At 45.1% G+C, this 17,904-nt stretch overlaps 1 protein-coding gene across 4 annotated transcripts in view; it reads right to left on the reverse strand.

The window, feature by feature from the left end:
• Positions 1 to 3,293: 3,293 nt before the first annotated feature.
• AP4E1 (adaptor related protein complex 4 subunit epsilon 1) overlaps positions 3,294 to 17,904 on the reverse strand; it is a 134,213-nt gene continuing 119,602 nt past the window's right edge. For 3 of the 4 annotated variants that reach the window (XM_063926081.1, XM_063926082.1, XM_063926084.1), the window contains one exon: positions 15,232 to 15,569. In XM_063926081.1, coding sequence (XP_063782151.1) covers positions 15,409 to 15,569 — 161 coding nt within the window. In that variant the 3' untranslated portion in view covers positions 15,232 to 15,408. Of the gene's footprint in view, positions 3,428 to 15,231; positions 15,570 to 17,904 lie in introns of those variants that run through there. The other variant, XM_063926083.1, reaches the window with a different exon arrangement.

Genomic DNA, 17,904 nt, shown 5'->3' on the forward strand with positions numbered 1-17,904 from the left:
ATTGTAGTGGATGCGGGCAGTTCAAAATAAGGAAGATTTCCTATAATGACAGCATTTAGGAACGGATTCCAATTTGGAAGTAAAACAAAAAAAGCAAGTAACTTTGTACCAGGGTAAACCATGTTGCACTGCAGGTAGGGCAGATTTAACGTGCAGGGAGATTTAGCTTTGAGGGGTATGGGTCATTGGGTGGACACAACTTAGGTCGACAGTCATTAGGTCGATCATTATTGGTCGACATGCATTAGGTCGACAGGGTCACTAGGTTGACAAGAACTAGGTCGACAGGCCAGAAGGTCAACAAGTTTTCTTACTTCTTTTGGTGTCGTTTTCTTCGTAAAGTGACGGAGAACCCCAATTAGTGCACAGTGTCCCCTCGCATGGCGAGCGAATAGGGGCCTCGCTCTGCTACCGCTGCGCTCAGTACAGGTTACCGTTCCCAATTGTAGTCCACGTGGATCATAAAGTATGAAAAAGTACAAAAATGGGGGGGAAATGGGAAAACCGCACGTCGACCTTTTGACATGTCGACCTAATGACCATGTCGACCTAGTGACCCTGTTGACCTAATGCATGTCGACCTAAGTGGTGTCGACCTAATGACCGTATCCCAGCTTTGGGTAGGGTGTGTCCAAACTGAAATCGAAATTGCAGAGTAAAAATAAAGCTGTCTAACATTTGTGGGCTACATGCAAAGAGCAGCCAGTATTTATTTACCCTGCACAGAATAAATATAAATGTACTTGCTCCCCTTGCATGGCACCATGGTTTATTCCAGATACAAAGTTACTTGCTTTTTTGCTTTACTTCCAAATCAGAATTAGGCCCTTAAGCTGGGTACACACTAAGCGATTCGCTCCATGAGCATCATCGTCTAGTGTTTCCCCCACTCTCCCGGGCGGCCGATATAATGCCTACACACTGATCGATATCATTAAAGATATCTTTCAGTGACGTCACGCCGCATCCGGCCCAAACATGCAGTATTGGACGATTAATTCAAATTGACCTGCATACACAGGCAACGGAGGGGGGCGATAACGATGTGCGGAAGTGCGCATCATTTGTAGTGTACACACTGGGCGATATTACAAAAGCGATCGCTCAGAAGGGCGAAAATTAGTAAAATTGTTTCAAATATTGCATAGTGTACGCATCTTTACTGTGCAGACGGGTGTAGTATGGTATGCCGGCGGCCGGGATCCCAGAGGCCAGCATACCGGCGCCGGGATCCCGCCCGCCGGCATACAGACAGCTGGGCAAGCGCAAATGAGCCCTTGTGGGCTCGCTATTTATATACCGGCGGCGGAATCCCGGCATACCGACAACTATTCTCCCTCTTGGGGTTCCACGACCCCCTGGAGGGAGACTCCAGGGGGTCGTGGAACCCCAAGAGGGAGAATAGTTGTCGGTATGCCGGGATTCCGCCGCCGGTATACTGAGCGCCAGGATCCCAACAGCCGGCATACTGAATACCACCCGTGCAGACAGATCCCAAATTTACATTTATGTATTCCTGATCTGCAGCCTTTGAAGTTCGTTAAATGAGTTATGACAAATCACTCCCTAAAATGATAAATAGATATAAATCTGGTACCGCCAATGTCAAACAATCCCCCTGTATTGCAGTATTTGGTTCCAAAACAATCTCCGTGGCCATTCATGAACTTATCGTCATTGCTTGGATGGGTTGGGTATCCCGGCAGCGGAATACCGGCTGGGGGGTGGCGGGTTCAACAAGCCCCTTGCGTGCTGGCTTCGCTCGCCACGTTGCGGGCTCAGTGGTGACCGCAGGTTCTATTCCCACTCTATGGGTGTCGTGGACACCCACATGTGGGAATAGTCCCTACTAGTCGGCATGCCGACTGTGGGGATTCTCAGGGGGCGGGATGCAAGGGGAGGTGTTGTGAGTCTCATGACTACATCCCGCTAGCATAATTATTGTACATGTTAGGAAATGCAGTCAGATGGCCACTAGTGTCCATGCTGAAGTAAGATGCCACACTGATGCCAGAAGTCCTACGGTTGTTTAGCACTGGCCTGAACTGGAAAGAGACCCCGTCTCGCAGCAGGGGTCAGAGACCAGCATTAAGAATACCTGCTAAATATTTTTGTAGTTCTTATCAATTCATGCTTTAACGGCTTCCCTGCTCATATAATCACCTAGATTCATTATAATCTATTTAAATAATTTCCTAGCATTCAAGAATATAGCTAATTGAAGAGTGCACATATTTTATCAACAATTTCTCCAGTGTGGGTATAAATCCTAAGGATCCTCATACACCAAGCTGAATACACCATGCGCTGCAAGTGAAGCGACTTATTCGCACAACAGACACAGCAAAACACCATCCAATCTGTAGCACAGACACCAGGCTGTGACTTTACCTGCACAGGAATTAGATTTAAACATGGACAAATCTACAAGTGATGCACAATTGGACTTTGCGTAAAGAAAAGTCATGGTCACTGCAGGATAGAAGGATTTGAACAAGCCTACATTCATAGAAGATCTGTGATTAGTTCTCCAAGATGTTTGGAACAACTTCCCTGCCGAGTTCCTTCAAAAACTGTGTGCAAGCGTACCTGGAAGAATTGATGGTGTTTTGAAGGTAAAGAGCAGTCACACCAAATATTGATTTGATTTACATTTCTCTTCTGTTCATTCACTTTGCATTTTGTTAACTGATAAAAATAATCTAGTAACACTTCAATTTTTGAAAGCATTCTTACTTTGCAGCATTTTTTCCACCCCGCCTAAATCTTTTGCACAGTACTATATTATATACATACACACACACACACACACACACACACATATATGGACAAGGTTGGTATCGGCGTCACTCAGCAGACTGTTAGTATAATTTTAAAAGATGCCCTTATTCACACCAATAAAGGCATCTTTTAAAATTATACTAACAGTCTGCTGAGTGACGCCGATACCAACCTTGTCTATGTGGAGCGTGCAAACTCAAGGATGGCACCGCAGCAAGTAATGATATACCCCATTATGAGTGCCGGACGCTTGGGTGAAATATATATATATATATATATATATATATAATCTCCTCGCTGCAGTCCGGCACTCTCTCTCCACCTGGGTATTTGCTCAGGTGCCCTCCTCACGGAGTGATTCTCCTAATACAGTTGCAGAAAGGAGGCGGCACTCAGAGTCTCAGGAATATAGTGAAAAACCGACCCGTGTTTATTTCAACGTTTCGGGGGACGGACCCCCGTCTTCAGGAAACACACAACAAGTGTAACATACAATGTGCAAACTTAAATAACTCACCCCATCGTGAAACGCCAGCCTCCGGTGCAAAGGCGCCGCCCGCGGCTCCGGGTCCCGAACTTCCGGACACGTGACTCCCCTGTTTGCGGAAGCTACGTCACCACGTAGCCCGACGGCACCCTGCAGCGGCTGTTGGCATGGAAACATGTCAATAATGACAATTGTCAAATCGTTTAAGCAAGGTGAACATACCCAGCACCACTCCGTGCAGCCCATTCACACATTAGGGCCGGACGGACATAACACAATATTAATACACAGACTGTTAGTCATATCTAAAATGTGATAAATAGTGCCAATGTAAGACACACTGGTTGTAAACATTCCAGTGTGAAACGTGATAAGCATAAAATACATTAAAATAAGTAAGTACTGTATCAACTTCTAGGTCCTGCAAGCACCTACTGACATTACATATGAAGCATTTTTAGAAACCATGTTAAACAGCCCATAGCACCAATTGTACTGGCACCAAACCAACCCATTCTTAGTGTGTAACCAATCCAGTCACACATTCCTCTAAAGGGCACAGCAGCCCTCTGGTTAATGTATATTACATATGTTGCTGATCTCTATCTAGCTCACTACTATTACAGGAAACAACTCAGCCCTAGGCCATCATTCAAACCTCTTGGGGTAATGGTGTCTAGTTTATAGATCCACCGCGATTCAAGCTGTAGTAGTTTTTTTGCCCTGTTTCCACCCCGCAGGGATGCTGGGACTTGGTCTACTATTTTGTATCGCAGGGAAGCTAGTGGATGTCTCGCTTGGGCAAAGTGACGTGCCACCGGCTGCTCACTTGCTCCCGATTGTAGTGCTGCCCGGATGGCCGATCTATGTTGGGCCATCCGTTCCTTGAATTGGCATTGTGTTTTTCCTACATAGTAGGTACTACATGGGCAGGTGAGCACGTAAATTACAAAATTGGAGCTGCATGTCAGTGGCCTTTTGATTGGAATCTTTTTTCCGGTGTGGGGATGTGATATATAATTCCCTGTCAGCGTATAACTGCAGGTCGTACATCCCAGGCACTTATAGCACCCTGGCTTACGGCTTAAGAAATTTGTGGCGGCCGCTGTGCTTGTGAACCCTGTGACGTCACTTTTCACCAAGAGATCTTTAAGGTTGGCACTGCGGGTATAACATGGCATAATTGTTTTATGCTGTAAAGTGGGTAGACTAGGGTCCGATGCCACCATCGGCCACAGCTGTTTCATTAGTTTTCCTGTTCTCCGACTAGCTGTATTGAATTCATTTATCCATGGAACCCTATCCTCAGCAGGTTTGGTTGAATGGCCACGGAGTAACTCCAATCTGCTCTTAGCAGTTGCTTTCTTTCTCGCTATCTGTAGCAGTTTCAGGGGGTATCCTTTTTGTAAAAATTTTTTAGTCATGATGTTTAGTTGTAGCTCCTCGGGTTCACTGGTAATCCTGTGAACCCTGAGGAACTGGGAAAAAGGCAAACCTCTGACTGTGGCTGGAGGATGAAAGCTATCAAACCGCAACAAAGTGTTGCGGTCTGTAGGTTTGGTATAGATGGATGTCTGAATCTTACCATGTTTAATCATAATTTTCACATCCAAGAAGCAAATTTCCTGTGCATCCATAACTAATGTAAGCTTGACTGGACTATCCGAGGCATTCTGTTTATCCACAAGGGATCTCATGGCCTCTGGTTCCCCATCCCAGAACAGCAGAAAATCATCAATATACCTGTAATACAGTATTACATGTGTGGAGATGGACGTGTTCGTAAAGAACAGTTGTCTCTCCACCTCCCACATGTATGCATTGGCCAGGGATGGAGCAATCGCCGCACATCCGGCGATTTGTTGAAAAAAACGCCCATTGAATAAAAAATAATTCTTGGTTAACGTAAACTCTAATAACTGCACAAAAAGCTCAATGTCAGGCCCCTCATAGGCGGCATTGTTGGAGATCAAATGCTTTACTGCCATAATGCCAGCCTGATGGGGAATACATGTGTATAAGCTTGTGACGTCCATGGATGCCATGGTCATCCCAGGTGGTATCCTATCTAAAGATAACAATTTGTTAAGGAGCATATTTGTATCTTTCAAATGTGAAAAGGTGGCCTGCACACACGGTTGCAAAAACGTGTCTAAAAAAATGGATATTGGTTCACATAAGGAACCCCTAGCCGATATAATCGGTCGCCCAGGAGGATTTTTCGCATCCTTATGAACTTTTGGAATTATGTAAAACACGGGCACCACGGGATGTGCACAGATTAATTTGTTATAGACTTCTGATGAAATGAGTCCCTCACCCTTGGCCTCCATTAAAATGGAGTCAAGTTCGGCCTTAAAGGCCGTGGTGGGGTCACTATCCAATGCTAGGTATGTATCACCATCAGATAATAGCCGATTACATTCCGTAATATAATCTGTCGTGTTCATCACTACAATGGCACCCCCCTTATCCGCCCCCCTGATGATGATGTCCTGCCTGTCCCGGAGTGACTTAAGTGCAAGGTTTTCAGCTTTAGTGAGATTCTTATACATCATCGGGGCTGGTTCATCCTGTAGAGAGTCCATCATGCGTGTGAAAGTTCTAATTGAGGGATGCTGTGAAGGTTGTCCCAATTTCCTGATCTGAGGCTTCAAGGCACTCTCAGTGAATTTCTCCGTAAATTTACCAAAGTATTCTTTTAATTTTAACATCCTGTTGAACTTATACGTCTCAACCTTCCACCCAAATTTGTTCGGAAAATTGGTGGGTATATAGGAGAGGCCCTTGCTGAGCACAGATGTTTCTGCTGGAGAAAGAGGGGAGGTGGACAGATTGAAAATTAGGTCCGATGCGACCGGGGGGGTCTTCCGCCCCGTCTGCCTCCTCGACTGGCCGCCCCGCCTTGTGGGTTTTTTCTCTTTCCCGAGGCCACTGCCCGGGTAACGGCCCCTAAAGGGACTTCCTTAGTAGTGGAAACTGTGTCAGAGGCGACTGTGTCGTCGGTGTCGCTGGCTGATGTGCTTTGTTGATGTCTGGCTGTTCTCCATCTGCGCCCCCGGTTTGGGCGAGCGCCTCCTTGATTACTGGCAGTGTTAGCCAGCCACGTATAGACTCTGTGCTGTTCGTAGTCAGCCTGTACCTTACGTAGCTTTTCTTTTTTATATTTCGTAAGTTCAATTCTGTACGTATCGACCTGTGATTTCAGTTTTTCCAACCAGTTTGTGGATTTATCCTCCACTAGTGTTTTTAGATGTTGTTCTTCAAATGAGCGTAATTTTTCTTTTGTGAGGTTGACTTCCCGAGTAGACTCCTCGATGACGAGCAGCATCAGGTCCATTGCGCACTTATTCAGGACCGAAATCCATCGCTTGCAGAATAGAGCATTGTAACGTCCAATGGTGGGAGTGTTCTGTACACGAAAACCCCGTGGAATTTGCTTATTTCTGTAATAATCAGAAAGGGTCTTTCCGTGGTACATAAAGTCAATCTCCCGCTTGCGAAGTTTGAATAGCTCACGAAACAGTTCGTCATTTGTGGCAGTGGAGTCCTCATCTCCCATAGGTTCTTTAATGAGTATAAGTTCAGCTTCAATGTCCGAGAAGCTTAGTGTGTCATAGTTCTCACACTGTAACACATAGGACAAGGGGTCACCGGGATCACCCTCCATAGTGGCCATGTGCGCTGTCGGTTGCTACACACTGTAATGGGCGTCTGCTATGGCTGTGGCGTGCTTCCACTTGCAGGTATCCAGTGTATGATACAGACTATGATTCCCCAACCACCGTGCAGTGTGGAAGGCTGTGTTTCTGAATCCAATGAGTATGGTGAAAAATGGGGAGGTGACCTTATTTAAGTTTGCACATTGTATGTTACACTTGTTGTGTGTTTCCTGAAGACGGGGGTCCGTCCCCCGAAACGTTGAAATAAACACGGGTCGGTTTTTCACTATATTCCTGAGACTCTGAGTGCCGCCTCCTTTCTGCAACTATATATATATATATATATATATTATTATTTTTTTATCTATATCCCTCCAGTCCAGTGACCTCCACCAGGGGCTCAAGCACAGATACGACCAGCATACTTCTCCAAATGCTAATGTTCATCTTTAAATCATCGTTGCGGCACAGTTAGTAGCAGCATATTTTCAGCATATCATACTTTACATGATGTACACATCATTGATACTGGGGTCTGTACTCATTCCCAGTCTGTTATCCCTCATATCAACAGCTGTTTCGGTATCCAACCGTCATCAGGGGAGAGTTGAAATAAAAGTGCACATGTCCAGTCTTATATACATAAATATAACATCAATCGCGCTCACCTGTCAATTGATGTATATATATATATATATAATATATATATTATATATATATATAATTATTTTCTCTCTTTACTACATAAGATATATCCAACTCAAATGGTTTTGACAGTCTGACTGAACATCTGAAATATCAGCATCACCATTAACCTTTAGCTGATTGAGGTGTAGGGTATAATAAATGTGTTTATGGTGCATACAGTAAACTGGAAAAGACAATGACCTAGAGGAGGAACTGTATGAGGAATACAACAGTGGAACTAAAGATGAAAACAATTTATGCTGGTTATGCTGGAGAAATGGTTGAACTGTATTACCCATTCTCGGATTGTAAATGTAGAAAGAGAATCAGAATTTGCATATTTACTCACTGCATACTGCCGAGAGCTGGCATATGTCTATGAAGCACTGTCCAACATCCTTCTTTTTAAATCAATGTAATTGCTTGTATTCTGTTAGGAAGACCACTCACTCCTAAGGTACTAATCATTACAGCTCAGTTTCAGAATTCTAAATACAAAGTAGAGACTTAAGGGGGTATCCAATGACCCACGAAAAAAATTTTGCCAAAAAAACAAAACGGGCTATTATCACGATTTTTGCACAATGGTCATTATTGGACAATCCAAATTGTAGCCGGTTTATTTCATTAAAAGGTTCCTGGACCCATGTGATTTCATGGTCATGATAACGGGTCATTTATCAGGGATTTTTTCTCCTGACTTGGGCAGGTGAAAAAAAATCCCTGATAACTGCCGTCTTACGAGGCTAACTGGATAGTAATTTACCGTGGCTAATTAGATATCGCCCTTATTTTCATATGTATGTAGGAATAGTATCCTCTTACATGGCGTTTTAAACCTTGACCCTTCATGGATGGATTCAGAATTAGGAGCAAATTAAGAAAAGGGAGCAAATTTACACTAGAGGTAACCTGTGGCACTCCACATGCTGTAGAACCACACATCCCAGAATGCTTTGCAGTTTTTAGCATAATCTATAAAGCAAATCTGTGGTAGGGCATTCAGAAAAAAGAAGAATGTTTTAAACCTACCGGTAAATCTTTTTCTCCTAGTCCGTAGAGGATGCTCGGGACTCCGTAAGGACCATGGGGTATAGACGGGCTCCGCAGGAGACATGGGCACTTTAAGACCTTTAATAGGCGTGAACTGGCTCCTCCCTCTATGCCCCTCCTCCAGACTTCAGTTATAGGAACTGTGCCCAGAGGAGACGAACATTTCGAGGAAAAGGATTTTGTTAATCAAGGGTGGGACGCATACCAGCTCACACCACAAACACACCGCACAACATGGTATATAAGTAAACCAGTTAACAGTATGAACAACAATAGAAAACAGCAACAACCTGATTTCAAGAGCAACACAACCTGTGTGTACCTTATCAATAACTATGTACAATTATTGCAGATTTCAGTCCGCACTGGGACGGGCACCCAGCATCCTCTACGGACTAGGAGAAAAAGATTTACCGGTAGGTTTAAAATCTTATTTTCTCTTACGTCCTAGAGGATGCTGGGGACTCCGTAAGGACCATGGGGTTTATACCAAAGCTCCAGACCGGGCGGGAGAGTGCGGATGACTCTGCAGCACCGACTGAGCAAACATGAGGTCCTCATCAGCCAGGGTATCAAACTTGTAGAACTTTGTAAAAGTGTTCGACCCCGACCAAGTAGCTGCTCGGCAAAGCTGTAACCTTCCTAGTGGAATGGGCCTTTACCGATTTTGGTAACGGCAATCCAGCCGTAGAATGAGCCTGCTGAATTGTGTTACAGATCCAGTGTGCAATAGTCTGCTTGGAAGCAGGCGCGCCAATCTTGTTGGCCGCATACAGGACAAATAGTGCATCTGTTTTCCTAATACGAGCCGTTCTGGCTACATAGATTTTTAAAGCCCTGACCACATCAAGGGACTTGGAATCCTCCAAGACATCCGTAGCCACCGGCACCACAATAGGTTGGTTCATGTGAAACAACGAAAACCACCTTGGGTAGAAATTGAGGATGAGTTCTCAATTCCACTCTATCTACATGGAAAATCAGATAGGGGCTCTTGTGAGACAAGGCCGCCAATTCTGATACCCGCCTTGCCGAAGCCAAGGCCAATAACATGACCACTTTCCAAGTTAGAAATTTCAAGTCAACAGTTTGAAGAGGTTCAAACCAATGTGATTTAAGGAACTGTAACACCACGTTAAGGTCCCACGGTGCCACTGGGGGCACAAAAGGAGGTTGGATGTGCAGTACTCCCTTCACAAAAGTCTGCACTTCTGGAAGAGAAGCCAATTCCTTCTGAAAGAATATTGATAATGCCGAAATCTGCACCTTAATGGAGCCTAACTCCTGTCTGTAGAAAATGGAGAAAACGACCCAGCTGGAAATCCTCCGTAGGAGCATTCTTGGATTCACACCAAGACACATACTTCCTCCAGATACGGTGATAGTGCTTCTCCGTTACCTCCTTCCTAGCTTTAAGTAGAGTAGGGATGACTTCCCCTGGAATACCTTTCCTAGCTAGGATCCGGCGTTCAACCGCCATGCCGTCAAACGAAATCGCAGTAAGTCCTGGAACACACACGGACCCTGTTGTAACAGGTCCTCTCTGAGAGGAAGAGGCCAAGGATCTTCCGTGAGCATTTCCTGAAGATCTGGATACCAGGCCCTTTGAGGCCAATCTGGAACAATGAGTATCGTCTGAACCTTTGTTCTTCTTATTATTCTCAATATTTTCGAGATGAGCGGAAGTGGAGGGAACACATAGACCGCCTGATATACCCATAGTGTTACCAGCGCGTCCACCGTTGTCGCTTGAGGGTCTTTTGACCTTGAACAATACGTCCGAAGCTTCTTGTTGAGGCGTGACGCCATCATGTCTATTTGAGGGAGTCCCCAGCAACTTGTCACTTCTGCAAAGACCTCTTGATGAAGTCCCCACTCTCCTGGATGGAGATCGTGTCTGCTGAGGAAGTCTGCTTCCCAGTTGTTCACTCCTGGAATGAATACTACTGACAGAGCGCTCACGTGATTTTCCGCCCAGCAAAGAATCCTGGTGGCCTCTGCCATTGCTGCTCTGCTTCTTGTTCTGCCTCGTCGGTTTACATGCGCCACGGCTGTGACGTTGTCTGACTGGATCAGAACCGGTAGGTTGCGAAGAAGGTGCTCCGCCTGTCTCAGGCCATTGTATATGGCCCTTAATTCCAGCACATTTATGTGTAGACAAGCCTCCTGGCTTGACCATATTCCCTGAAAGTTTATTCCCTGTGTGACCGCTCCCCATCCTCGGAGGCTCGCGTCCGTGGTCACGAGCACCCAATCCTGAATTCCGAACCTGCGACCCTCTAGAAGGTGAGCCCCCTGGAGCCACCACAGGAGAGAGATCCTGGCCCTGGGGGACAGGCATATCAACCGATGCATTTGGAGATAGGACCCTGACCACTTGTTCAGTAGGTCCCACTGAAAAGCTCTTGCATGAAACCTGCCAAACGGAATCGCCTCATAGGCCGCCACCATCTTTCCCAACACTCGAGCACATTGATGAATCGATACTCGTTTTGGTTTTAGCAGATCCTTGACCATGGTCTGGATTTCCTGAGCTTTTTCCACTGGAAGAAAAACCCTCTGTCTTTCCGTATCCAGAATCATGCCTAAGAACGACAGCCGAGGTGTTGGAACCAACTGCGACTTCTGCAAATTTAGAAGCCAGACATGTTGTTGTAGCACCCTCAGAGAGAGCTCCACATTTTTCAGTAATTGTTCTCTTGATCTCGCTTTTATCAGGAGATCGTCCAAGTACAGGATAATTGTGACCCCCTGCTTGCGCAGGAGCACCATCATTTCTGCCATTACCTTGGTGAAAATCCTCGGGGCCGTGGAAAGCCCAAACAGCAACGTCTGAAATTGGTAATGACAATCCTGCACAGCAAATCTCAGGAACGCCTGATGTGGAGGGTATATGGGGACATGAAGGTATGCATCCTTTATGTCCAGTGAGACCATAAACTCCCCCCCGTCCAGACTGGAGATTACCGCTCGGAGAGATTCCATCTTGAATTTGAATCTTCTCAAATACAGGTTTAGGGATTTTAGGTTTAGAATCGGTCTGACCAAGCCGTCCGGCTTCGGGACCACGAATAGAGTCGAATAAAACCCCTTCCCCTGTTGTAACCGGGGAACCATGATAATCACTTGCTGTTGACACAGCTTTTGTATTGCCGCTGAAACTATTGTTCTCTATGGGAGAGAAGCTGGTAAGGCCGATTTGAAAAATCGGTGTGGAGGCAAGTCTTCGAACTCCAGTTTGTACCCTTCGGTCACAATTCCTAGCACCCAAGGATCCAGGTCCGACTGAACCCAGACCTGGCTGAAGAGCTGAAGAAGTGCCCCCACCATTGCGGACTCCCGCAGGGGAGCCCCAGCGTCATGCGGTGGATTTGGCAGAAGCCGGAGAAGACTTTTGCTCCTGGGAACTAGCCGTAGCTGGTGTTCTTTTCCCTCTTCCTCTACCGTGGAAAGATGATCCACGCCCCTTTCTGAATTTATGAGACCGAAAGGACTGCATCTGGTACTGAGGCATTTTCTTTTGCTGTGGGGGAACAAAAGGCAAAAAAGAAGACTTACCCGCGGTAGCTGTGGAAACCAGGTCCGCGAGACCATCCCCAAACAAAACTTCACCCTTGTAAGGCAGAGCCTCCATAAGTCTCTTGGAGTCAGCATCACCAGTCCATTGATGGGTCCACAGCGACCTCCTAGCTGAAATTGCCATGGCACTGGCCCTTGATCCCAAGAGGCCAATATCCCTCGCAGCCTTCCTTAGGTATAACGCTGCGTCTTTGATGTGACCCAAAGTTAACAGAACAGTATCCCTGTCGAGGGTGTCCATGTCAGATGACAAGTTATCTGCCCAAGCTGCAATCGCGCTACTCACCCATGCCGACGCAACTGCCGGTCTGAGGAGGGCTCCCGTAGTCGCATAAATTGAATTTAAAGTGGTTTCCTGCTTGCGGTCCGCAGGATCCTTTAGTGTCGCTGTGTCCGGGGGCGGTAGGGCCACTTTTTTGGATAACCGCGTCAAGGCTTTATCCACGGAGGGAGAGGATTCCCACCGTAACCTGTCCTGTGAGGGGATAGGATACGCCATAATAGTTCTCTTGGGAACCTGCAGCCTCTTGTCTGGAGTTTCCCAAGCCTTTTCAAATAGCGCATTCAGTTCATGAGATGGGGGAAACGTTACCTCACGTTTCTTCTCTTTAAACATACAGACCCTTGTGTCCGGGACAGAAGGGTCCTCTGTGATATGTAATACATCCCTTATTGCTACAATCATGTACTGAATACTCTTGGCCACCCGTGGGTGTAACCTTGCATCATCATAGTCGACACTGGAGTCGGAATCCGTGTCGGTATCAGTGTCTGCTATCTGGGTAAAGGGACTTTTCTGGGACCCTGACGGGTTCTGAGACACAGCAATATCCATGGATTGACTCCATGCTTAGTTCTGAGACTCAGCTTTCTCCAATCTTTTATGCAATAAAGCCACACTTGCATTCAAAACATTCCACATGTCTAGCCAATCAGCAGTCGGTGGTGCCGACGCAGTCACTATCACATTTTGCTCCTCTTCCTCCCTCGAATAGCCTTCCGCCTCAGACATGTCGACACACACGTACTGACACCCCCACACACACTGAATTATAGGGGACAGACCCACAAGGAGGTCCTTTGGAGAGACAGAGAGGAAGTTTGCCAGCTCACACCCAACGCCGCCACAGTCTGAAATATAACAATACCCCAGACCTGTATAGCGCGTTTTATATATAATATATATATCAAATCAGCACCAAATATTGTGCCCCCCCTCGTTTTGTACCCTGTTACTTGCAGATATCAGGGCAGGGTCCGGGAGCAGCGTCTCTGCAGCCAAGCTGTGGAGAAAATGGCGCTGGTTAGAGCTGAGGGACGAAGCCCCGCCCTCTCGACGGCAGGCTTCGGTCCCGCTAATATTTATACTGGCGGGGGTTTTAAATACCCTGTAATGCAGTGTATATAGCTTGCCAGTCGTTTTTATGAGGTACTCCTTGCTGCTCAGGGCGCCCCCCCTGCGCCCTGCACCCTTGCAGTGCCTAGTGTGTGTGCGGGAGCGAAGGTGCGCAGCGCGACCGCTGCGCGGTACCTTCCGAAGCTCTGATGTCTTCTGCCGCCTGTGAAGTCTTCTTGCTTCCTATACTCACCCGGCTTCTATCTTCCGGCTCTGTGAGGAGGACGGCGGCGTGGCTCCGGGAACGAACAGCTAGACGACACCAGTGTTCAGACCCTCCGGAGCTAATGGTGTCCAGTAGCCTAAGAAGCAGAGCCCATCAGTCCAGGAAAGTGGGTCTGCTTCTCTCCCCTCAGTCCCACGAAGCAGGGAGTCTGTTGCCAGCAGGTCTACCTGAACATAAAAAAACCTAACAAAGTCTATTTTCTAGAGAAACTCGGTAGAGCTCCCCTAGTGTGTGACCAGTCTTCTCTGGGCACAGGAACTAACTGGAGTCTGGAGGAGGGGCATAGAGGGAGGAGCCAGTTCACGCCCATTAAAGGTCTTAAAGTGCCCATGTCTCCTGCGGAGCCCGTCTATACCCCATGGTCCTTACGGAGTCCCCAGCATCCTCTAGGACGTAAGAGAAAAATTTATATTTTCACACCTTGCATGACAACAGGTGCAACATTGCTCCTTTGTTATTTTTGCTTCAATTCTAACTATGAATAATCCCCTCATTTTTTTTTTTTTTTACTTAACAAAAACATCTTTCTGTGTGGGAATGTCGCATTAAGTACAATCTATGCAGGTTTCAGATAACTTTTTGAGGGCAGCTAACAAAAATGACTAACTCCTCAAAATATATAAACCTAATATACCTTAAGGCTGATGGTTACACGCACACTGAGTTCTCATCAAGTTATGAGAAGACACATGGGGAAAAAACGCAATGGAAAATTTTTACACAGAATAGGCAAAGCTCAGAGAGGCAATCCAAAGCCTCTCTGCTTGTGCCCTATGCCATGTTTCTGTTGTTGCCATGTTTGTCACATGACATTTTGCACAATTATAAACAAGTAATAAAAAAATGGTAACTAACATTTTTCTCATAGTCATACACTGTGATTTATGTGGAAAAAAAAACCAAAAACCTTTGCAATTACTTTGCACTATGGGTGAATATGTGGTGCCATCATAACTGTAAATAAGATATGTGCCAGGAGGTGTATCTGTCAAATAAGCAAAAAGTATACATTTCAAAGCAATTTGCCCAATTACATTGGTTTGCATTGATATTTGTTTCAGGCCAAGGTGAAGTTACTTCAGACGCACTGGTGCAAAGAAACATTTTCACATTAACAGTCTAACCAGCTAGCAGCTGCAGTCAGCTAGAGGAAACTATACTAAGCTGGCTCATGTACACAGCAGCACATAAATACTTGGCGGTATCCCCATACTCTGCTGGTGGATACTTATATAACAGTGGGACATGGCAAATAGAATTCTCTTGGGCACAGTAAAAAAGAAAACATAAAAACCTGCTTACATTCATTAAAATGCAAGCTACATCAGCAAGTTATCAACAACAAACTTAATACAAAAGGTTTTTAATAAAATAATTTAATATAAATCAGTTTCTCTTCAAAGTCCTTAGTATTTTCGTTATCCTTAACAAGACTGATACTCCCTGGATTAGCGAACAGTGTTGCTTTGGTAATGTAAACAACATAATGATGCAACTGTGTAAACCTCAAGATTCAGAAGAGGAGGCACTGCAATTTTCATAGTTCTTCTAATGCTTCTTGGCAGAGATAAAGTAAACAGTCTGGCAAAGTAGAAGACGATGATCTTAAGCACAGCGTCAACATTCCCTCCTGAAGGTGGCAGTGCAGCAGTGATGGAACACAGGGCAACATCTGGCATGCAACTATCCCTTCTTCACCTTAACAAAGGAAAGACATGATCGGATAACAGCGAGTTATAATTACTGATGATTTATTTTCCTTGAAATTCTCCAGGACAGTCATTACAATGTCTAGGAACAGACAGGTAGATCTAAAAACACACCCCAGATGGTATATATTGCAGCTCCTCCTCTGTGGCCCAGATACATCCAAGCCGTCTGTGAAAACTCCAAACTGAAACATGGAAATCTGGGCTGCCATGGAGTATTTAGAAGAAAAGGAACTACCAATAATTATTACTCACTGTTGCAATGCTCCATGGCAGGTACTGGGGTGAGCTGCAAAGGAACAAAAAAACTAAACCACATATATTGCATATTATTTAAGTGCAGTGTTCTGAACATGTCTACCAAACACAGAGTCAGTAGAGGATAATATATACAAATGGTCATGACTAGAGAAGGAATAAAAGACAGCTGCATTTTCAGCAGACAACGTTCCGTCACAGAGTGCACTGACTATATGCTGTTGTGACTTGCTGGCCTTCTACTTTTCCACAGCTTCTAAGACAGTACTGGAAAGAATACAAAGTCACTATTCTAAACTACCCAGTATAACAGAACACCAAATGAAAACCACCCTAACTAAAGGCTTACCTCTAGCAGGTGTCTTTCAGCTGTTTGGGTTGGAAATCGGGTGTCCATCACATATCTTCCATGCAGAAGTAATGAAGTGCTAGGTACAGGGAATGCTCAGAGCTGGTCCAGATCCCTTTTGATGCTTCATCAGAGATGCAGTTCCTGAGCATGCGCAGAACACCGACTTCTAGCCAGACGTACGCCTTTTCATTTTTTTCAACTAGTTCTACTCATGAAAGCCGTAGTCTGGTGTTCCACGGCAGACAGCCCCATCTCTGTCTCACTGAGGGCAAAGCAAAGGCAGACCCCTGCACTGCAGAAAATAACAAAACACTGCCTGACCTACCTATACTTACAGACAGGAAGGAGACGGGGGAAGAGGATGAGCTGCAATATATACCATCAGGTGACCAGTTTGTATATCTGACTGTCCCTACATAACTTAGAAGTGAAGCCACCCATTGCATTGGCTGCTATGGAGTACTAAAGGGGAAAAAGTAGCCAACACTCATTAGTACATAATACATACAGTTATCATGTTATGGCTAACTAATGAATATAATAGACAAAATAAGGTATTCTGTGATTGGAACATTAGACAGAGTAAAAAAATAAATAAAAAATCAGAACAGCATAAAAAAAAAGAAGAAAAGTTCTTTGTAACATTCAAAGAAAAAGATGCAAAGTCTTCAGCTGTAGTCCAAATGACTGTTATATACAATGCAAAGTCCTATTTTCCAGCAAGGTAAGACAGTTGTCACACTTAATAAACTTAGCAGAGAAAAAGAAATGTATTTTTCACATGGTTAAAAAAATAAAATAATTTTTTTTTCAAACCTTATATCACAATCAATGTTTATAGACTAGGAAGAAAGGACATTTTGAAATAAAAGGTGTAGGTACAACCTCTAAACATATAGACCCTTATAACAATAATAATAATAATCACCACAAAGTTTAAGCTCTGCTGCATAGTTTTCGCCAAAGACTGACTAACCCAGCGATCATCAAGGAACCCCAACGGTCAAGGTTTTAAGTATATCCATGGCGCAGCACAGATGGTTATATCAATTGACTGAGGTGCTAATTAAGGCACCTATGGGCGAGCATGGATAAACTTAAAACCTGTTGGAGTGCACTGAGGGCCGCGTTTGAGAACCTCTGGACTAACCTATGCTGGCTGGGGTCAGTATGATATCCTGGCTGTCGGATCCCGGCGGTCAGCAGACTGATGCCGGGATCTCGGCGGCGAGCGCGTGTCCGCTCGCCACGCTTCGGGCTCGGTGGCGATATTCCCACTCGGGTAATGCCCTGGAACATATAAACTTTTCATGTACTTTAAGACATTTTCTTGTTTCATTTTGCCTTGTGCAAGGGAATGTATACATTACACTTTGTGTTATGTTCTCTTTCTTAAGACAATTTTTTGTAAATGTATTAAATGTAATTCTGTCCTCTGTGCCAGTCCTAACCTACTGTGATATTTAATTTTATCTTCAACTATGTCCAGATGCACACCTGGTATTAGACTATGACCCCAACCATTGTACACATATAAAAAGAGTTTGGGGAGATGATAAGGTGATCATGGGATAAAGGCATAACAATGGTTTGCCAATATACCTCCGATTCATGCCTTTACCATAGCGACTGAATTTATAACCTTAGTGGCGGATTCAAAATCACAATTCAGGTACATTGCACAGCTGGATCTATGCGTATACTCGCGTATAAA

This window comes from Pseudophryne corroboree, chromosome 6, assembly GCF_028390025.1.
Source record: "Pseudophryne corroboree isolate aPseCor3 chromosome 6, aPseCor3.hap2, whole genome shotgun sequence".
Lineage (NCBI taxonomy): Eukaryota > Metazoa > Chordata > Amphibia > Anura > Myobatrachidae > Pseudophryne > Pseudophryne corroboree.